At 48.8% G+C, this 22,074-nt stretch overlaps 3 protein-coding genes across 8 annotated transcripts; 1 reads left to right on the top strand and 2 right to left on the bottom strand.

Annotated features, from left to right (window-relative positions):
* Nucleotides 1-1,272: 1,272 nt before the first annotated feature.
* On the bottom strand, nucleotides 1,273-11,773 carry LOC6601312 (serine/threonine-protein kinase 10). 5 transcript variants are annotated; one of them, XM_026986497.1, is made up of 13 exons: nucleotides 11,645-11,771; nucleotides 10,677-10,850; nucleotides 9,853-10,367; nucleotides 9,590-9,788; nucleotides 9,216-9,526; nucleotides 9,005-9,145; nucleotides 8,044-8,119; nucleotides 7,649-7,989; nucleotides 5,319-7,574; nucleotides 5,157-5,263; nucleotides 4,964-5,096; nucleotides 2,219-2,245; nucleotides 1,273-1,954 (listed from the first exon to the last, which is right to left on the bottom strand). In XM_026986497.1, exons 3-13 carry the CDS (start codon nucleotides 10,174-10,176, stop codon nucleotides 1,805-1,807), a joined length of 4,065 nt encoding a protein of 1,354 aa, XP_026842298.1. In that variant the 5' UTR covers nucleotides 10,177-10,367; nucleotides 10,677-10,850; nucleotides 11,645-11,771; the 3' UTR covers nucleotides 1,273-1,804. The 5 variants fall into 5 exon arrangements, with proteins under 5 accessions (XP_026842298.1, XP_026842300.1, XP_026842297.1 ...); XM_026986496.1 differs by having other exon boundaries at nucleotides 1,907-1,954; nucleotides 2,219-4,099; nucleotides 7,649-7,983; nucleotides 11,645-11,773; XM_026986494.1 differs by having other exon boundaries at nucleotides 1,907-1,954; nucleotides 2,219-4,099; nucleotides 11,645-11,772.
* Nucleotides 11,774-12,127: 354 nt separating this feature from the next.
* Nucleotides 12,128-13,619, top strand: LOC6601291 (26S proteasome non-ATPase regulatory subunit 7). Its single transcript, XM_002026327.2, has 2 exons — nucleotides 12,128-12,436; nucleotides 12,494-13,619. Exons 1-2 carry the CDS (start codon nucleotides 12,262-12,264, stop codon nucleotides 13,348-13,350), a joined length of 1,032 nt encoding a protein of 343 aa, XP_002026363.1. The 5' UTR covers nucleotides 12,128-12,261; the 3' UTR covers nucleotides 13,351-13,619.
* Nucleotides 13,620-13,684: 65 nt separating this feature from the next.
* LOC6601290 (sodium-dependent serotonin transporter) lies at nucleotides 13,685-21,346 on the bottom strand. 2 transcript variants are annotated; one of them, XM_026986745.1, is made up of 8 exons: nucleotides 20,943-21,346; nucleotides 18,743-19,304; nucleotides 18,399-18,675; nucleotides 16,551-16,761; nucleotides 16,037-16,489; nucleotides 15,667-15,961; nucleotides 14,824-15,024; nucleotides 13,685-14,765 (listed from the first exon to the last, which is right to left on the bottom strand). In XM_026986745.1, exons 2-8 carry the CDS (start codon nucleotides 18,950-18,952, stop codon nucleotides 14,520-14,522), a joined length of 1,893 nt encoding a protein of 630 aa, XP_026842546.1. In that variant the 5' UTR covers nucleotides 18,953-19,304; nucleotides 20,943-21,346; the 3' UTR covers nucleotides 13,685-14,519. The 2 variants fall into 2 exon arrangements, with proteins under 2 accessions (XP_026842546.1, XP_002026362.1); XM_002026326.2 differs by lacking the exon at nucleotides 20,943-21,346 and adding an exon at nucleotides 20,182-20,628.
* Between the last annotated feature and the right edge of the window lie 728 nt (nucleotides 21,347-22,074).

Genomic DNA, 22,074 nt, shown 5'->3' with positions numbered 1-22,074 from the left:
ACCCCCACCCCACAACACGCATGCGGAAGCCTGCCTGCCACAATACCAGCACAACCCCCTGGAGTGCCATCCGCCCATCCACCATCCCCCTATTGTATCCCTTTGGGTATGCCATGTGTGAAGGTTTGCAGATAGTACGGGACTTTCTATATGCCAGTCATACGAGAACGAGTATAGTATATGACATAAAACTACATAAATGGACAATGCAGAAAGAAGCGCAAGAGCTTTGGCTCGCTAAATGTTCCATGAGGGGGATTATGAGTGAGTGGGAGTGGAGTTCATGAGTGGGCGGGCATTTTAAGGATTATTTCGATGGACTGGAACTGGATCTGCTGCAATAGAATACAACATACCCGCAACATAGCCACTGCATCCATATGCTGAAATTCTGTAATCGGCACGCGCCGGCCAACCCAAGGAGGAGGAATGGCCTCAAATTCTTCATAATTCTTCATTCCACCCCTCATTCCACCATTCCAACTCATACGCACCGTTCAACTTTGTAAGGGTGCTGAAAGGACACAGTTCTCCGAATTCTTTGAAAAGTGCAGTATTTGTGATGGCATTTGAGACATATTTCATTCTTGCAATTTATCGCCTTATAAATTAGAACAGAAACAAGTTCCTAGATATTCTCAGAAGGGAAACTTCTTGGTAGTTCATAATCAAATTCATTGCAGAATAATAGATGGAAATATTTGTGAGAAATTCATTGCAGAATAATAGATGGAAATATTTGTGAGAAAAGAAATTGATTTTAAAATAGGACAAAAGATGGGTTGCTTAATTTTTCTATTCTTTTTTATTATTTTTTCTGTTTTGGGGCTATTGTTTTTTGATTTTTTTAAATTTAAATATGTATATATTTATATAAAATATATAAGCATAAACGTTTACAAATATAAATATCTTTTATCATTACCCGACGGCCTCCCATCATTTACTTCCAACTCTCAAACTCTCTCACACAATTTGTGTTCTGGAATCCCAACATCTCACATACTCGTTCGTATAATTCTCCTTTTTGCCACATTAACTTTTGCAAAGCTTTCCCTTCCCATACATCTGTTTACGACTGTCTTCTATCTGTCAGAGTGTGTTTATCTGTGTGTATGTGTTGCATAGTTATGGGATATATGTATATATTTATAGATATATTTACAATAGCGATAAGGTCAACAAAAGGAATATTTGCTGGGTGGTGTACGTATGTTTCGTATTTCGTTTGTCCAGTGATTTGGGGTTGGTGGCTTGTGTTATGCGTGTATGTATGTCTGTATAAATATTAAGTAAATTTAATTCTGCTCTCGACATATTACATATTGGATATTGGATGCCTAGGTCTCTGGGCTTATACATGTTTTGCATGTACGGATAGAACAGATGAACGCTGGATACGGCGGTAATAATTAATAGAGTAATAGGCTAACATACAATGCAAAAATAATAATAAAATTAAGCTTATGTATTACATTTTACGACACAAAACTTAAGCATGACCCGACGCGCTTCTTGCCAGGACACACACACACACATGCATGTCCATCTCTTATATATATATACCTATATATGTACTTTATGTACATATATATATATATATGCTTAAGCATGGATAGAAGCGCTCTTTCCCTGGCGGAAGCCTTAATGGATGGCTGACAATTGTTTTGTTTTACTTTGCATAGCTGCCGCTGCCACTGCCACTGCCACTGTCGCTGTCGGTGTTGCAGCCACTTCCTTTGTTTGTGCCTGCTCGACAGACGTGGCAGGCATCCAGCATCCAGCATCTATAATTAAGCAGCCCTCATCCCTCCGAGTAGGAGCTGAGGCTGCTGCGGGTGGACCCAGTGAAGTGATCACGCTGCAGTGTGTCCGACGGCATGGAGACAATCAGTGCGCCCCCGTACAGGGTCTCCATTTCGTCGAGCTGCTGGGCGAAGGTCTCCTCCAGACGCTGTCCGTGCAAAGAAATCAAAAGGGTATAAGTAACTCATCGAAATCTGGCCATATATGGTTCTAAGCAACGAGACATTCACTAGGATAATATCAAATAAATAAAGGAGGAGGAGGAGGAGGAAAGTTTAGCTATACAGCGCATGCATTAGTAGGACATTTAGACTGAAAGGAATATACAATACATAGAAATATGCAGTGCGGCTCAAAGCTATGCGCTTGCCATAGCTGTTAACCGCACTGCGGGATAGATCAAAGGACTAACCTCTTGTTGCAGCCGCTGCTGTAGTTGCTTTACGCATTAACGAGAAGAGGAGAGAGCCGGCAAGAAAAGTTTTTGGATACAGATTTTTGGTTTTTTGTTTTGTTTTTGTGTGTGTTTTTGTTTTGTTTTACGATAGCAGCGCATTGTTGTTGGGTATATGTATGTATGTGGGTATGCGTATGGGTGTGTGTGTGTGTGTACAGTGAAGCATCATGAAAATGGCGATATGGTAATAGATACGTATATTTTTATAATGATTATATTCATATGAATGTCTAGGCTCTAGAGTAAGATATAGGCTATATAAATGCTTGGCATGTTGCTATGCATGGAATGCGGATTGTTTCTCTTCGTTTCCCTTCGTTTCGTTTCGATTCATCTTTATTCTTATGTGGTTTTTCTGTTTTTGGTTTCTTTTACTAAGTACTCGGATAATACTGCTAGAATGGAGTGCGCTTCTGGCGCGATATAATATGTATCGTATGTTGAAAAAGCACACAAATCATTCATTTTTCGCTTAACTGACAAAACTAATCAACTTTTGGCAAGACACAGAAATTATGGCAAATCCGGATGCAGACGATGCTTAGGCGGTGTTTAGGGAAAAGTCAAGTCTGTTATGTTAGTGAGAGATGTGATATGTGGTGGGGAGGGAGGGAGTGTGTTGTTTATTTTGTTAGCATCAGCACCAGCACCAAGCGGGGGAATGGAAAGCGGTTTTGATTTGAGTATAAGTAAGTGTAGGGATTGTATTGGGTATCGTTAGTAGCTGGAGGGCATGCAAGGGACTGGAGTTGCTGATCCTTCTCTAGACGTTCTTCTCTAGACGGCCGATGCATCCTCTTCGAGACTGAGCTGACGCTGATTGACCCGCGGCAGCTTGTACTTCTGCGCATACAGCTCGTAGTAGAAGTCGTCCGTTGAGGCCGCAGAGTCCGCTGAGACGGAGCTGCCATTCAGGCGGCTGTGTCCCGGCTTCACGGACGAACGCAGATCCGGCTGCACTTCATCCAGGAGGGCGGCTGCTTTGAGGCCGGCGTCAGAGAATATCAGCTCCGCATCGCTGGTGTATCTGCTGTTGGCCAGCTCGTTCATGTTGTACATGGACTGGGCGCTGCTCAGGGAGGATCGGCCGCTGCTGCGGCTGGCCAGGGAGGGTCGCTTGATGGCAAACGAGGTGGAATGCAGCAGGCGTTTGGTGTGGGCCGTCAGCACCGGTCCCTCCTGGATGCGTAGCTCGACGCTGGCCTGCTCGGCGGCCTTGACGTCGATCCGGCTGAATCGGTTGCTAACCAGTCCCAGATCGTCAGGCGTCTTGGGTAGCGGTGGTGGTGTGGGCGTACTCTGCCTGAAGGTGCTCATGGCGGGCTTGCCATTGGGCTCCTCGGCACTGTTCAGAGGCGGAGTGCTGGTCACCACTTTGACCAACTCGTTGGTCGGCATCTGGGTCGCCGCTTGGGTTGTGATGAGCCGCAGCTGGCTCTGGGCGGGCAGGGTAGTGACGCTGGCCCGCTTCATTTGCTCGACGAGCAGGTCCTCGTCCTCCTCCAGCACCAAGTCGCCCATCATCTGTGCCCGCTGCTGCTTGTGCATGATGGGGGTGCTGGGCACACTGCGGCTCAGATCTGGGGCAGAGCCGCGGAAGTTGTACAATCGTCCGGCACTGCCGCCCATCATCAGGAGCGAGGAGCGCGAGCGCGGCATCTGCTGCACATCGATGAAGGTGTTGCGGGGCACCAGTCTGGTGGAGCGGTCGTTGAATATCCCCCGCAACCGCACTGGCAGCTCCACCTCCTGGTCCTCGAACTCCGCCCGATTGGACACTAGGCCAAAGCGCTTCTCGTGCTCATCGATGGCCGTCTTGATCAGCGCATTCACTCTCTGGATTCATTCGGTCGTTTGGTTGGTTGTTAAGAACACATGCAAGACCAATGCCAATGCCAATGCCAATCCCAAAGGTCGATTGATTGGTTGGTTTTTTGTTTGTTTGGTTAGTAGTTGGGAAGCACAGCGGTAAGCATTTGAATTTTTGGTTTTGGTTTTTGTTTTTTTATATCAGTTATCATATTTTTGTTTTAGGTAGTAGTAGGTACAGTAGGCCACCAAAGAGTATGCATTTGCGTAGGGTGTAAAGAGAGAGAGAGAAAAAGTTGAAAAAATAATTGGATTTTGTTCAGGCCACGGTTCCGCCACCTGGCCGCGGATTAGAGATGAGCAATCACCACTTGCAGTGCCACAAATTAGATCATTAATCACCTGATGATGATTCAATTCAGTTCAAACTTAGTCACAAATTGTCAATGAATGAGTCAGAGTCAGCGTCGGAATCTATTTAATTAACGACGAATGGTAAAGAAAATACATCGATGGAGCTTCCTGCTAAAGCATCAACAAGAAAGAAATATTGCTCAAGTCTAAACCGCAGGCATTTGACGGAACGCTTTGCGGATTGGGTTACGCTTTTGAAGGGATATTTTAAGGGGTCCGGAGAGGGAATACACAAGACACCAAATTTCACCGTAAACCAATCAATATACAATAATTACGAGTATCAATACCAACTTAAATCAATTGAGTTTTGATCTACTTTTTACAGCAATAAATAAACACACAAAACACCAACAAATAAGGCATTGAACGGCACTGGCACAGAGCCAGTGTTTGGCTCTTGGAGCGACTCTTCGAATGGGGGATGGAATGGGTCGGGATGGCCGGGTTGGATGGAAGGATGGAGGGCATACACACCTGTTTGCGGGGCACCAACTGTTCGCGCCACTCGCGCAGCTCAGCCTTGAGGCGCTCATCGATCTCCTGGAGCTTGACATGCTCGTGCTCCACCAGCGCCTTGCGCTTCTCATTCTGCAGTTGCTCCAGTTCCCTGTGTAGAGAAATGGGATAAGAAATTTATTTTCCTTTCGGAGATTGTCCTAGGACTGACCTTATGGCGCTTTCGCGGGTAGCGCGCAGTTCTTCCAGCTGCTTCTGATGCTTGATGTCGAAGCGACGCTCCTCCTGCATATAGCGCTTCTTCTCCTGCTCTTGGAACTGAAAATAGAATTGCGGATTAGTTATGTTTAGAGGCTATAGGCTTTCTGCTTACCTTCTTCACGCGATCGCGCTCGATCTCTGGATCCAGGTTCGTCGAAATGCGCAACGATTCGCGGAACATGAGGTCGCGGGCCTTGCGCTCGGCGCGGATACGCTTGGGCAGGGCACGCTTCTCGAGCGTCTGCTTCTTGACCATGTCCTCCTCCTTGCGCTGCAGCATGCGCTTCACCTGATCGAGCTCCTTCTCGTGGCGGACGATCATCTGATGGCGCTGCATGAAGCAGATTTCCTTCACGTGCCTCTTCGAAAGCTGATGGCGTTCGTGAAGCTGCTTCTCCTCCAGCTCCCAGAGCAGGGCCTCCCGCGTCCGCATCGCATTCTGTTTCTGCTGCAGGAAGTTGCGGTTGATGGTGGCCAGATGGTCGCGATGCTTCTCGCTGAGCCGCCGCAGCAGCAGCTCGTGTCGTTCCTTAAGGGAGTCGAGGAAGGCGCGCTCCTTTTCCTCGTGGTCGAGCTCCATGGCCGAGCGTCGCTGCTTGAACTCGTCCTTGCGCTTGTCTTTGGGAAACAGATCGACCTCCTGCTTAAGCAAACGGATCTCCTGCTTGAGGTTCTCGCGGAAAATCTTCAGTTCCTGCTCCTGCTCGGATCGGATGCGTTTCGAGGAGGACCTGAGCTCGTTCTCTTGCGTTTGCTCGGTCTTCTCTACGAGCTGCTTGTGCTGGCGAGCCAGCATATCCATATCCGCCTCGTAGGTCTTCTCCAGCGAGGAGCGTTCCTGCTCGAAGCGGCGATCCTGCTGCTCCTTGGCCATCTGCTCCTTCACATGCAACTCGTTCTGCTGCTTCTTCTCCTGCTTCTGCAGCATTTTGAGCTCGCGCAGCTCTTGCTTCCGGAAATCGTGATCGTCGTAGATGCGTCCGTTCTCCTCATCCCCATAGATCACCCGACTCGTGGTGGTCGTCATCTGCACGCCATCGATCTCGAACTTACGCGTCCTCTTGCGCGTTTTCTTGCGCAGATTGCGCAGCTCGATTTCCTCTTTGGTGAGACCACTTGAGCCCCCGGACTTGGCTACCGGCGGTACGCGCGTCTTGGGCCGTATCACGACCTCCTCCTCCTCGTCAATGGTCTGCGTGTGGTTGTTGTACGACGGAGGAGGCGGCGGCATTAGCACACTGGCTGGTGTCTGCTGCTGCGCCTGTGGCTTGTGATCTGTCTCGTGTCGGCTGTCCTGACTAGTGTTGGTGCCGATGCTGTCCACATCCGAGCCGCTGATCTGTACCTCAATGCCGCGACGCCCTCGCACCGAACCGTTCTCGCTCAACGAGCTGTCCGGCGAGGTGCGCTTCTCATGATCGCTGGAGGGCTTGAACCGATTCACGATTATGTTCACGTCTTCGGGTACAATGCCGTTGGGCTGAGGTCGCTTGAGTACCTCGTTGCTGCTGTCCTTCACCTTGATGACCTCGTCACCCACAGTGACAACGGACACATGGCTGGTGTCCATCAGCTGGTCACTGTGGTCGTGACTGTGACTGCCCGAGGCCGTGTTGTAGGCCGAATCATCGTCTCCAAAGGAGGGGCTCACAATCAGGACCTCGCTCTCGTCCAGTTTGCGGGCATGCACTGCTCCTGCAGGCTGTGGTGGGGCCTGTGGAGCTCCGGATGGCTCATTGACGGACAATATCATCGATGATTGCTTGTGTGGCGGTGTCGTGGCATCGCCCAAACTGTCGTCCAGTGAGGGGAAGTCATCGTCCGTGGAGGACTCATTCAGATGCGTGCTCTTGTTCAAGTCGTTCGACACAATCACCACCTCGTTCTGGGGCGGCACAGAGTTGTCAATGATGACAGGCGGATGGGTGCTGGTCACGACTGTAATCTGACTAACCGACTCCAAGCTGTTTGGCAGCACCAGGTGCTGTGGTTGATGTGGCTGTGGCTGCAGATGCAGCTGCTGCTGCTGTGGCGGCGCATCGCTGTTGATGGTGATCAGGGAGGTGCTGGAGCTGAGGACAGCATTCGACACACTGCCCCCCGACGAAGACGACGCGTTGGAGGAGGCCACCGACTGCACGGATATGATGGATGAGGCTGTGGGCGATGGTGGCTGCGGTTTCTGCTGCTCCATTGCCTCTGGGCCACCAATGGCCACCTCAATGGCTGATGTGGGGGAGTGGGAGGGGGGTTCGGGCGTGGTCTGAGGCTTTGCATTGGCAGCGGCAATGGCTGCGGTGGCTCCCGATGGCGATGACGTTGTCGATGGTGGTGGCGGCGCTTTGCCCTTCTCCTTTTTGATAAAGTGCTGTGGAATACAACGAATTTCGTGTGTGAGTACAGCGTACAGGGCATTGTACTGCATTAAGGAGGGATCCCTACCTTTTTATCCGCTTCGACAGCAGCAAAATCTTCGGGTATCTTTTGCAGCACTGCAGCAGGAGCAACAACTGCTTGGGTTTGCGGCTGTGGCTGTTGTTGTTGCTGGTTTTGTTGGGCAAAGCTGTTGGGTGGCGCTGGGGCAGGCACTTTGGTATGCGGCGGTAGAGCTGCCGGTTCAGCCAGCACCAGCGCATTGTCCTCCTTGTGGTTAGATTGTTTCTCAGGGATTGTGGCTTTATTTGCCGCTGCTGCTGCTGCTGCTGCTGCTGTTGCTGCTGCTACCGCTGCTGGTTGGGACTGCTCTTTGGAATCCCGCAGTATGGATGTAGGTGTACCTGGAACTGTTTTAGTGACAATTAAGCCCAATGATGGCCACGTGTATGCCTTCAACTTACGTTTGTCAATGTCTTGGCTCCGCAGCGAGGCGGAGTCATCGTCCAGGTCGAGCTGGAGCGCCGAGTTGCGGGGTTCCTAATGGAAATCAAGAGGGAAATCCTCATTAGCATTGAATAATCGAGAGGAAAGTGATTCCTACTACTCCAAAAATTAGATACAAAAGATTATCAAAAGCAGATTTCAGCAGGCCGAATCTTCCTTTGACAAGATAGCAAGACAAGATAGCATTATTGGTAAGGCATTGTACAATTGTCACCTGCACCTGCTATCATTAACGCAAGAAACTGATATGATATGAAAATGATAACAAAAGCGTGCAAGATGGAACAATCCAGACTAGACCATGGCTATAAGGGGCAGGGCAAGGCGGCAGCGGAGGGAGTGATGGCCATTTGGCAATGCTGATAAAATAAGTAAACTAATTGTAGGCCCGTTATCGGAGAACAGTGGAGGCAGGGGGGATAGGATGCAGGGCCGGATGGAGCATGGAACGGGGTGGAGTGGTTGCTGTAGAACGACTTACCAACCCTCTGATAGAGCGAGCGCCGCTTCACTTGGCGTTTAAGCTTCTATATTAATCGTTTGGTTTGTGTGAAATAATCATAAGAAATGATAAGAGCGAACATTGCGACATTTTTGGCAGAAAGGGCACAACGGAAGGGGAACGAAGGGGGAAAAGAAACGAAACGAAAGAATAACAACCAAGAGAGATAAACGAAAATATATTAAAAGAATTTATCGCACGGTGCGAGAATGTTTTGGAATGTTGTTTTTTTTTTTTTTTGATTTTGATTTGGTTTTGGGTTGAGGCAGCAGCGTGTAAAAGAGAATAGAGAAACAGAGAGAGCGGTTGGAGAGGTGAGATTATATAGAATATTGTGTCATATCTAGCATTGGACTACGAGGGTGCAGCAGCGCAGCGCAGTGCCAGTGGCCCCGGGGCTTCTAAGAAAAACTCACCTCGGTCTCGTCATCGACCACCTCCTCCACGACCTCGGCCTTGTACTCGAGCAGCAGATCCTTGATGGGCTTGCAGTCCAGATCCCTGTTGATGAAACTGTGCTGCACCAGCACATCCGAAGTGGGTCTCAGTTGGGGGTCCTGTTGACCGAAAGAAACAAATCATTGAGGGGAGTGGCGATGATAGATCTATGGTAGATAGATGATTTACCTTGACTAAAGACTTCTTTAGGAAATCGTTGAATTCCTTGCTCCACCGGCTGGGCTGCTCAAGTTTGGGTGGCTCGCTCTTTTGGATTTTGAGCAGCACTCGCATCGGGGACATTTCACTGTTGGGCGGCTCCATTTGGGCCAGCTCGATAAGTGTTATGCCCAGCGACCAGATGTCAACCTTGTGATCGTACGGATTGTCACGAAACGTTTCGCACAGCACCAGCTCGGGGGCCATCCAATAGGGTGTGCCGATGAATGTGTCATGCTTCTGCATTGTGTGTTTATTCTTGGCCGAGACACCAAAGTCCGCTGGAGGAGAGGTTGGAATTATAGATATCGGTAGCTGCCAGATCGGTAAATGCTATAACTTACCCAATTTGACGCCCCCCTCCATGGTGAGGAGAACGTTTCCGGCCTTCAAGTCACGATGAATGACCTTGTTCTTGTGGAGAAACGTCAGACCCTCCGTCATGTGCTTGCAAACGTAGGCGATTTGCGGCTCAGTCAATGGCTTCTCCAGCTCCACCATGATGCTGTCCAAGGCCCCACCATCGCAGTACTCAATGAGCATCTAAAGAAAGTCTCGTCTCGGTTAATAATTTCTTAATTGAGGGGTGCTGGCGAGCACATCTTACCCACAACTTGTCCTCTAGGGAGAAGGCCTCGTAGAGTTCGACGATGTTGGGATGCTTGATCTCGGAGAGGATGTCAATCTCGACCATGTGGTCGCTCAGGTTCTCCTCATCTTCCAGCGTGCACATCTTGGCCGCTGCGAAGCGCCTATGCTCCTTGTGCTGGGCCTTGTATACCTTCCCAAAGGCTCCGTCGCCCAGTTCGCCAACCATCTCCCAGAATTCCGCCGGATCCGAGTCCATTTTGATGTTATTGTACAGGCGCTTCTTCTTGGCCTCACCCCCGCCGAGGTGAAAGACCTTTTTAAGGTTAGTTATGAACGACATCTTTGCTCTACTGCTTCTGCTTTCGATTCTGCTTATTCTCGTTCTCCTTCGCCTTCGCAGGCAGGCAATTAGTTGCTACTTTAGTTGGTCTGTTTCTCAGTTCGATGATGATATTTTGGCCTCTACATAGTGCAGGAGCTGGCGACGGCTCTGGGCGAGAGTCCAACAAGGAAAACTAGATTTGGAGAAAGCTGAAGAGACATACGAGTGTACACTGTACATGGATGGTTTGTATATTTGTATGTGCAGTGCGACTGACTGCGACTGCGACGTTCATTGATTGATTTTGCACTTGGCGCAGAGACCAGAGACCAGACACCAGCTACCAGAGTTGGCACGGATGCCAAGTGGCAGCGCGGGGAAGCAGCAGGTGCTACAGATCCGCCGTAACGGAGTTATTTCAGTTAAATCAGGCCAAACCAAACACTACGGATCGGATCGAAGCTCCAAGCTCCATCCCCAAGTGACCGCTTAAGCGCCTAGTTTAAACTGTGGCTCACCTTCTATTAGTCTTTTTCTGCCTGTTTCTGCTTTTCTGCCTCTTTTGTCGTATCTTCTTTGCGCCGCCTCAGCGAAATAGGCCAAATAGTGGGGATTGTGGGCTTGGTTGGACGGTCGTCGTCTTCTTTTAACGCTTCTGTATGTTTTATAATTTAATTAGCAGCTCGCGAGCTCTAATATTTGTAGAAAAAACACGTACGAATGGGAGGAAAATGATTACAAACGAGAAAAAGTCAAAGACGTAGACAAAAGAGCGTACAGCGTGCGTTCGTGTGTGTGTGTGTTTGTGTGTGTGTGGGGGGCTCTCTTTCGGTGCCTAAGTATTTGTGAGCTGGTCTCTGGGCTTTCGGTGGTTTTCTTCTCTTTCGATTTGGCAAAATTTCAGTGAAATTGTATAGCCCCCCGTCTGGAGAATGTGCCTAAAACACTGATAACACCTTAATTAACGCAAGTGCAGTGCCAAATATGCGCCCAACACGCGCACTTCAAGCCACGATTTACAGTTGCGGACCTCGGCGAACGGAACGGCAACGGAGCAAACGACAGCTCATTGATGATTACGACGAAGCCGCCGCCTGACACTGCGTTGGATGGGCGTGAAACTGTAGACGAAGGCAGAGGCAGCCACCAATTACCTCATCCGCACACAAGAGCGCGGCCGCACACTCATTCACTGATATCGGTATGACACAAAGCAGTACACAGTGGATATTTTATGGTCCGAATGAACACTTTGGGGCTTAGATAAAAGCGTGTTTTTAACTGCACACAATTTGCCTGCGCTGCGTTTTATTTGTATTGTAATTTCTCTCGCGCAACGGCAGTGTGACCGTGCGCCAAAAATGGCGTTTAGGTCATCTGTGCCAGAGGAGCGCAGCAATATTTGCTTTCGCCAAGGGCACAACAGAAACAACACTACCACACACGCACCACACACAGAAAATAAATAGCGCCAGGAACTACGTACTACATTTATATTTGACGCACAACTGCAGCTGCAGTCTCACTGATGGGCTTGCACATTTCTTTTTGCACCACTTCTTGCTAATTTTCCGCTTTCTTTCTGTTTGCTGAGCAATTTTCTTTTCATGATTTTCTTCCCGTCGGCAGCAGTGAGACCGCGGATTTATTGATAAAACATACCGCCAGACCCTCAGGAATATACCGAAATATACCGTCTCCATTTCATAATATACCGATGAGAAAAAGTGCGCTTAACCCTCTTCCGTTTAATTATATTACACCGGCAAAAATAATACTGTTTGTAAAAGGTCCTTGTATATCATTTCTCTTTCCTTACAATAAAAACTGCGGAGATATCTTTCACCTGAACTGAAATAAATTTTCGTGGGGTGGTCGACGTACTCCGTTCGGGGTGACTGGCGTTTTTTGGAAGAGGAAGAATCGATTCTGCTTGTCATTTCAGGCCTCACAGTTTTTGCCGCAAACGCAACAATACATTTTTGTTGCGAAAAATTTGATCAGAGTTCCCAATTCTGCGCAAACTTCAGAGCTCAGTGAAGAGCCAAGCACGCTGTGCGTAAAGCAAACTACAGTTTACCACAAACTACAACAGAAACAGAAATGCCGTCGATGGAGGTTAGCGTAAACAAAGTGATAGTGCACCCTCTGGTGCTTCTGTCCGTGGTGGATCACTTCAATCGCATGGGCAAGATTGGCAACCAGAAGCGTGTTGTTGGTGTCCTGCTCGGCTGCTGGCGCTCCAAGGGTGTGCTCGATGTGTCCAACAGTTTTGCAGGTTAGTGGAAATATTTACTGGACATAAAAAGATTAACTAATTTGCTCCGCTTTGCAGTACCTTTTGATGAGGACGATAAGGACAAATCGGTATGGTTCTTGGACCACGACTACCTTGAGAACATGTACGGCATGTTCAAGAAGGTGAACGCTCGGGAGCGCGTGGTGGGCTGGTATCACACGGGTCCGAAGCTGCATCAGAACGATATTGCCATCAATGAGCTGATCCGTCGCTATTGCCCCAACTCGGTGCTGGTCATCATCGATGCCAAGCCCAAGGATCTGGGCCTGCCCACAGAGGCCTACATATCCGTGGAAGAGGTCCACGACGATGGCTCGCCCACCAGCAAGACCTTCGAGCATGTGCCCAGTGAAATCGGTGCGGAGGAGGCTGAGGAGGTGGGCGTGGAGCACTTGCTGCGCGACATCAAGGACACCACCGTGGGCAGCCTGTCGCAGAAGATCACGAACCAGCTGATGGGCCTGAAGGGCCTCAATGCCCAGCTGCGCGACATCAAGCAGTATCTGCAGCGTGTGGGCGATGGCAAGATGCCGATCAACCATCAGATCGTCTACCAGCTGCAGGACATCTTCAACCTGCTGCCGGACATCACCAACGACCAGTTCACGGGCACAATGTACGTGAAGACCAATGACCAGATGCTGGTCGTCTATCTGGCGTCCATGGTGCGCTCGATCATTGCATTGCACAATTTGATCAACAACAAGCTGGCGAATCGGGATGCCGAGGAGGGCAAGAAGGCGATTGAGTCGGCTGACAGCAAGGATGCCAAGGACAAGAACAAGGACAGCAAGGACAAGGATAACAAGGACACGAAAGATAAGGATGGCAAGAAGACGGAAGAGAAGTCGGACAAGAGCAAGGACGACAGCAGCAAGAGTTCCAAAAAATAGGAGCGGAAGAAAAAGCACAAGCCACGTCGCAAGCGGAAAAACAAGGGCTGCAGGCGACACTATCACCTCTGAAAACATCATCCTCTAAACCGCCACAACTGGAACAACAATCACCAACTTTCGATCATCGCATCGCCCATTTACTTATTTTTCATGTAGGATCGTCTCCTGTTTTTATTTCGCCCAGCTATGCGTATCAGTTAACGAACGGCAAGTCTATGTAATTACAAATTAAATAATTTAAAATAAAATTCGTTGTTTAATTCAAATGCGGCCTCAGCCTAACCGTCCCCTTTCCGAAATGAAACAATTGTGGTCTTTGCTTTGTGTTTTCTTATTTCGTATAACCGAAATAATATGTATGGAATATTTATTATTTAATTTTAGTATCAACGAACACGCGTTAGAAAAACAATGTAAATGGCTGTGTTACGATTGTTCCTCTAACCGAAAACAGAGGGAAATGTTTTGTGTAAGTGCAGGCATTGTACAGGGTGTTTCGAGAATGTATTTTATGTCTCTACTATTTTTCTATGAAAGCATTTTACCAAATGTCGCTTTACTTACGAGCTGAGCTACGCTTAACGCTTACAAACTAAACGTGAAAGAGTACAACTGTCCTGTAATTTGGTACCAAGTGGAGGACACGCACACCGTGCACCTCGGGAAAGCCCTGCAAAATGGCTGCTTGCAGAGCTTTCGTGGATGCTATCGTCGCGGATGCTCCTTCAAACCAGCCACTCGCTGGCCAGAGGAAACTTCAGCGGCTTGCAGCTGCCGAGCCTCAGGCCGTAGTTATTGTCCTCGCCAGCAGTGGCAGCAAAGGGGGTCCTGCTATGGAGACCTAAACTATTATGGCTATGCGAATGCGAGGGCCTAACACTAGCACTAGCACTAGCGCCATACGTAATAATATCATTGTCGATCCAATTCTGATCCACCCCATTCGGGGTGTGGGTGTGCTTTGTGGGATCTGCGTCTGGATCTGGATAGTGGTAGCTAAGATTATTTGTGTGGTAGGAGTGGTAGCTATTCAGCAGCCTATTGCTGCTGCTCTCTTCGAGGGGTACTGGTACTGTCGTTGTTGGTGAAAAGCTTTTACAATTCAAATTATATATCTTGATCTTGGTCCTGTTGGTGTGGATGTTCAAGTGCACGACGTTGTCATGTCACACCGAGGTGCCCTGCTGGCCGGGGACCACCGAGCCACTGCTGTCGTCCGGCTGGAAGGAATCCTTCAGCCGCTGCCGGCAATCACCCTTGGTCGCAAAGCAGAACTTGTAGATGATGTACATGGGTATGCACAGCACGGAGGAGCAGGTCACAGCCCAGCCCACCTTGTAGCTCCAGTCCGGATAGTAGTACTCCTCGCCCAGCATCTCCTTGTAGCCCAGGATCGAGAATATGAATATTGTCTGCAAGTAATTCCCCCTTGAGTGGCTGTCGGGGATAGTGGGATCGAGGCAATCTTACCAGCAGGAACACCGGACTGATGTAGGTCCAGCAGATGCGCCAGAACAGTCCCGGCTTGGAGCCCAGCATCTGCTCCACATCGGAGCTAAAGCGGTCCACGCCGTAGAACCAGAACACTCCGGCAGCCTCCACGAACACCACAAAGAGGATGGCCAGGCCGGGCCCGTAGACATTCAGGAAATTGACCAGGACAACGCCACCCTGAAAATACACACACACATTGCAATCAATTAAAGGCTAGAAGAGAGTTCTGCTCTCCCCCATCCATGGAGGGGAGGGACCATTGTGTGTGGCACTGATTAATGGATGGGGGGGATGGGGTTGAATAGCTTGATCCATTGACCGATAGAAGCTACTCCGATAGAAGTGTCCGAGTCAGAATATAGAATATAGAACGCAGCAAATTACAATTTCAAATTTAATCAGATAAAGTGGCAGGAGAAGGAACGGACCAGCTTAAGTGTTTGAACAGCAACAGCCAGCCCCAGCGCCAGCGCCAGCGGAGGAATAGGAATAGGTGGTGGCTGGTTGCTGTTTGGCCAGGGCTGGCCAGGGCAGACAAGTCCACCGAACTTGACAGGTGATAAAAATGCAGAAAAATAAGAAAGGCAAAGAGCCCATCGAGTGTGTGTTGTGTGAAGATTAACTGGGCGAACGATAAAAAGCACTTAACTCGGCCATCCATCGAGCATTCGAGCGCTGGGGAACCAGCCACTGAGGGGGTGGGGAGGGTGCGCCTAAATATGCATATGTATAAGCCACAATCTCACTTAAGCGTTAATTAAACGAATCACTGGATAAGCCTTAGACGGAGAGGGGATGGAATGGGATGGGAGTACTTACATAAGTCATTGTGGGCAGGGCGCACAGGAAGATGAAGACGAGCAGCAGCAGGACAAACAGCTCTCGACGCCTGCCAATCGCACGGGGATACTCGTCGCACAGCGCCGTTATCATGGCCTCCAGGCCCCCAAAGGTGCTGTCCAAGCCCAGGGTGATGAGCATCAGGAAGAATATGATGCTCCAGAACACAGAGCCGCTCATCGTGGCTATGGCCTCGGGGTAGACGATGAACACCAGCCCAGGCCCCTCCAGCCCCACCTTATCAATCGATGTCTTTTGCACATAGGCCATGTATCTGCAATCAGATAGAAGCCCCTCATCAGTAATCCACTGAGCAGGGCCGAACTGAACTGAACTGAACTGAACTCACCCCAAGACCGAGAAGATGACGAATCCGGCCAGGAAGCTGGTCAGGCAGTTAATGGTGCTCGTTATGAGGGCATCTCGATAGCAGTTGTTGTTGAATTTGTTGTAGCTGGAGAGGGCGAGGAGTGTGCCGAAGCCGGGGCCCAGAGAGAAGAAGATCTGCGAGGCGGCATCTATCCAGACCTTGGAGTTCTTCAGCTTGTGCCACTCGGGCGTCAGGTAGTACTTGATGCCCTCATCGGCGCCAGGCAGTGAGACTCCGCGCACCAGGAGGATGATCAGCACCACATACGGGGCCAAGGCCGTCACCCAAACCACCTTTCCGGCACTCCGCACACCCTTCCACAGCGAGAAGTACACCAGCACAAAGACCCCGAAGACACACAGAGCCAGGGTGGGCTTCACGGGTCCCATGTAGTCCAGACCGTTGCCCTTGTAGCTCTCCAGGACTCGGCGCCTGCATTGAAAAGAGGGAATAAAGGGAACCGCTGGACTCCTATAGGACTCTGGACACTTACTCGAAAAACTCTTTGGCTGGCGAGGTGGCCAATTCGGTGAAGTTCTCGCTGGTCACGGGCATACAGTTGTCCGTGTTCCAGGGATTGTCGCACGACGTCCACGGCAGCTTCGAGGTGAATGAGGCAAACAGATAGTAGACCGCCCATCCAATAATTGTGTTGTAGTACATCCCCATATAGATGTCGATTAAACAAATCGCATAGCCAACACCTGTGGAAAGTCCATTCCTTTAAACGATTGCCTCTCAACTTATGTGTATTTCCCTAGAACATTCGATTCAACAAGTATCCATTAAAGGCAACAATAATCTGTCCTGGGACTGTGACTGGGACTGGGCATGCCAATATTTCTGATTGAAAGAGCGATGGAAAATGAGAAAAAAACGCGAAATTGGACTATTCCCACGTGACATTTTGCAGGTTTTTATCTTCTGGCAAACGATTGCATCTACTTAGTCACATCGCTTTCCCCCTCTTTCCCTTTCCACCCTCTCTGGCGGCAGCAGTTTTCCACTCCATTTTACTTATGAGGCCAATAAGACACGTCACGTGATTCCCGAGGCTCCAGCAAGATTTTTCCGCCTTTCCTTTTCCTGACTTTTCTATTCATTTGAATCGCCCTGGCAAAAGGTTTCCCAAAGCAAACACTTGTTGAGCAAATGATGACTTGCCACAAAGTGATGTTTGCTGTTCTACTGAAAGAGCGGGGCACAGTCCGTGGGGGAGTGGAGGGGAGGGACTTGGACTGGGACTGGGACTTGGCTTGGTAGAAAAGTTTTGACCGAGTTGAAAGAGAGATGGCAAATCCAAGGATGGAGCATGCAGAGTCGTTTTCAGAGTACATTTTGTTTGTCACCTAACGAAATTATCAAGTTGATATGCAAAAACTCTCTGAATGGAAGTTCCCTCTGGTTCCGTTCCGTTTCGTTCGGCTGCTGCTGTAAATCAATTTTGAGCACAATTTAATTAGAGCCCGGAGTCGGATTGGGGGCTTGATTTGGGCTTTGTGTCGTTTTTGTTCGCTTGAATGCGCAATTAATTGTTGCAACAAATCTTTCGCATTCAGCCCCAACGACTCTCTTATCCAACGTCCTGTTTGATAATGTCGCCGGCACACAATGACCCGCCTACCGCTCTCCGCTCCCCTCTTAACTGTGGCCCAGACCCAAAAAACAATGCAGAAACCGAGCACTCGTCCTTTGTGCGGGTAGCCACTGTGGCTCAGGCTCGGGCTTAGCAACAGGACAGATAATATTGCCAAGCAGAGCGTGAAATATCAGACATCAACAACATAGACCCGACTCCACAGCCACTCTGCCACATGTCCAGGCAGCGTATACTTAATTTTTCATTACAACACACACTCGCCCCCGGGGGGACACTGCTTCTTTATTTCCTTTATCCATCTACCCGTCTTGTGCAAATATTGAACGCTTTAATAGATTTCAATATGCAATTTCGTTTTTCATCTCTGCCCGCGACTAAAACTCAATATTTGTAATTCATTTAAATTGCCATTTCATATCGTATTTAAAGCGGAACGGTGATTGCCTCGAGCCGGGAAATTATGTGTGTTTTTCTTTTTTCGGCTAAGGTATGGTACGGGTCTTTTTTTTCGCCTCAGGTCGCATGTAAATTGCAATCAGAAATGATCTGTCTTTGCAGAGTTGTGAGCATTTAAAAACAGAAATAATTAAATCTAAATCTAAAAAATTGTTCATTCATTCATAAGGCTAAGAGGCTAAGGCCCCACTTGGATCGATTACTCAATAGACCCACAGTCAGTGCAGTTAATGGGTATCTCCAAAAGTTATTTATTTACAGAATACGTCTTCAGGAATCACTCACCTTTTAGGGCCGGACAGATGCGCTTCCAGATGCTTAGGCAGCCGCATCGATGAAATTGTCCGAGGGCCAATTCCATGTAGAACAGCGGCAGGCCGCCGAAGATGAGGAAGAGGCAGTAGGGCACTAGGAAGGCACCGCCGCCGTTCTGGTAGCAGATATAGGGGAAACGCCACACGTTGCCCAGATCGACGGCAAAACCGATGACGGCCAGCAGGAACTCGGCCTTCTGGCCCCAAGTCTCGCGGGTACGCTCCGTCACGGACACAACCAGCACACGCTGCAAGGAGGCACCGAAGGAATATGAAGGATTATTTACAGAGACGGAAGGAGGCTAGAAATGTCACCTCATTGTTCGCCAGACGCGGTGCCAGCGGATCGGTGACCTTGGCGGGTGTGGCAAGTGTGTCGCCATCGTCCTCGTTCGAGTCATCCTCGTTGTTCGGTGACTCCTTGTTGTTCGTCCAGGGCGTGGCCGTGGATCTGCCCGCCGTCGAGGCTGAGCTGTGGCCGCCGCCGAACTCGGAGCTGTTATTGACACTCGCGCTTCGTTCCATCGTTCTGGGGCAGGGATCGGCTGCTGCTTGTCCCTCTGCCTCTGCCTGTGCCTTGGCCTGGGCCTGGGCGGGAGGCGTGGCCGTGTACGCCGATCGCGGCACTAGCGTAGCCAGCCGGAATCGCTCCTCAGTCAGCTCAGGGGCCAGGGGCGAAACAGGGGTGGGAGTTGCCAAGGTCTCGTCCTCGGTCCTCTGCTGCTCTCTGGATGGGCTGCTTCCTCGCAGTTTCCTCTCTCTTTTCCGGCCCGTTTAGCGCTGTGGTCGTGAAAATGGCATTTCGCCACTCGGCCTCTCACATGCTGCACGGTTCCGGCGGACTGGAGGAGGCTTCAATGCCTCTGCTGGCCATTAACTGGAAGCGGTTAAGCATTCAGATTAAATGGAGCAGCAACACGGATACATGCCATGGACGATTCCATTGGGGGGGCTATTTATTGACTCTGCCAAGCCCCCAAGGGTAGTGCACATTACTATACTTTTTCCCCACTTCCCATTCGACCCTGCAACAGTTGCAGAATCTCCTCCACCGCGATGACCGTGGCACATGCATTGGTTTCGGATTCGAATTCCCGGCGGTGTCCTTTGCTGGTAATCTGCTGCTGCCAAAACCCATTCAATGTCAATGCTTTAAAGTACCTCTTTTCACATCTGACCTCAGAACTATTGTGTTTCATTTGGAAATTTAATTATTTAAGGTTTTTACTTTTATCTATTTAAGGTATACAGCCGACGCGGCGGCGTACCGTATGATTAATGGGTTGGATATCATAACCCACTTTGGCTAATGAATACACAATCAACAGAACAAATAGCATATGTAGCTCCCGATCTATTCTCTGGGCCTTCCCCGCACCGAGTGCGAGTGCTGTTGGACTTTTTAATTACCATTTAATTGTGGCACATGCAGAGATAAAGAACGACGCGTCGTCCGCGTGTGGCAACAGATGGAGGTGTTAAATGCGAAATTCTGATAACACAGGTGCTAAAAATATGCCCCCCGAAGGCAGCGCAATTCAAAACAATCAAAAGATACTCAGAGATACCGAGGGGAGGAGCTGTTAGATTCTGCTTTTAATTAGATATTAAATATACTTCGGGTATCTGTATAAATATTCAAATATATTTTAATACGAAAATTGGTTAAAGGAAGGCACGAATAACAAATCTCAAAAATCAACGACTTAATCAATGGTAAAGTTCTGCTAAAAATAATCTTCAAAGTCACTTACTTTCGTCAAAGAATTTTAATAGAAATTTCAATAGCCACAATTTCAATTGTCACACATTCTTATTTGTCTTCCGGACACTTTGGAACTTAAGAACACTGTTGGAGGGGGTCCCTTGGTCCTCGAATTGAGAGACGCGCGCCGCTTCGCTGGGCCAACTGATGAATCCTCCGGCCGGAGTGGTCCTTTTATACGCGCGATGCGCAGGCGGGCGCCACGAAGTCCTCGGCAGCAAGCCCCATCGTGTGTGTGCAGCCTCGTGCCTGTGCCGGCCACATGGGGCGTGGCGGAATGGAGCTGGACAGGTGGCAAAGAGTAACTTAAATTGCAACAAACTGTTGCTCATCGAAGTTGATTGAATCCCATGACCCACGAGTGCGGTGCGAAGAGGTGAGTGGAGAGTGGAGAGTGGGCCCCGTCGTAAGGTAAAGTGTCACCTGTACTTGTATGCCTTGTTAAATGCTTTCCAGCCGATTGACAAAAGTTTTATTTCACTAATTTAGTTGGGTACTGGAACGGATATCTATACGTTGAAAGTTGAACTAAAGTTGCGTTTCATTGGAAATTTAACACGGTAAGGGGGGAGAGGTTTTTTTTCACTTGAAGTACAATATACATATATAAATATATCTTCTTTCGATGGCCATAGAGATACTTGGATTCGGTTAAATTTGGTTTCGATTGCATCAAACCGAACCGAATTTCAATGGAAACGACACGATACCCCGAATCGCCTTCACTCAGAGAAATAACAAGTTGTTTACCATTTGAAGAGCTCTTGTATTGCTGTCTGGCAATGATTTCGATCGATAAAGAGAACTTCCAGCGAGACCTTTGTTCTCCGTATTTAACAATCTGCTAATTATCCCGAGCGTAGACTGCGCGCGCCTGCAGCTCTTGGAGCTGCTCTGGAGACGGAGACTTTGGAGCGCGGACTGGTGACTGGGGACTCGTGACGGGGCACTGCGGACTGCGGAGCGACTGTCAAGTAGGTAAATCAACTTAATTGCAAATCGCGTTGTGGTGTGGGGGCGAGTGCGGTATCTGGAGTGAACTGATTGCCACCGCCTGGGGGTGCACACGTTTTATGTGGTTGGGGTAGGTGAGAGATCTCCCAAGAGAGCCGCCGCGCACATCTCTTCCCATGTTGACGAAGAACGATACTGACTGATCTGCTCTGCTCAGCTCTGATCTGATCTGATCTCTGCTGGTCCCTCAGCGTGGGTAGCGCTCTGTCAGACGCTCTGTCTGTCAATGGGCCCATTGAGATGTACTTCCACAGACGACACTGTGCCCAATCATGGGATTAGTGCTCACCACCTCTGCCCGCAGATCAGCGTGGATAGATACTCGTACATTGGGTGTGCGTTTTTGAACTATTTTGCCACAAAAGCTGGCTTGTATAACTGTAAGCCGATATCGCATTTCCTAGCCCCAACCGCAAACTACGTCATCTAGGAAAATGCAATCATCATTTGCTGTCCCAGAAGCATGCGGAACGGAATGATGGCGAAGAGAGAGGCTGCAGCTGAAAATATGATATAATTGCTTGAATGGAAATTCAAGTGCATGTGATTATACGTGTCCTAGGCATTTATATTGCCGTTTCATGAATCACAATTGCTGAAAGAAAACATTCAAATTTACAATGATTCCAAAACTATGGCGCCGAAATATTCCGAGACTCTGCAACTGTTTAAAGCAAGTGGTCACACTTCAGTGTATCATCTTTTAATACGATAGTTCAAACATCATCGAATGTGATTATGCAGTGGAATATAATTTATTTATTTCATTGCTAGTTGAAGTATTAATTCAGTTGAAAAAATGTAATCAATTTATTTATTACAACTGGATTTTTCGTTTATTTTATTATGATTATTTTGGTGGAATTAC

Source organism: Drosophila persimilis, unplaced genomic scaffold, assembly GCF_003286085.1.
Source record: "Drosophila persimilis strain 14011-0111.01,24,50 unplaced genomic scaffold, DperRS2 tig00000002-arrow-pilon, whole genome shotgun sequence".
Classification (NCBI taxonomy): Eukaryota; Metazoa; Arthropoda; class Insecta; order Diptera; family Drosophilidae; genus Drosophila; species Drosophila persimilis.
The sequence above is the reverse complement of the archived record's forward strand: the minus strand, read 5'-3'. Positions and strand labels throughout refer to the sequence as shown.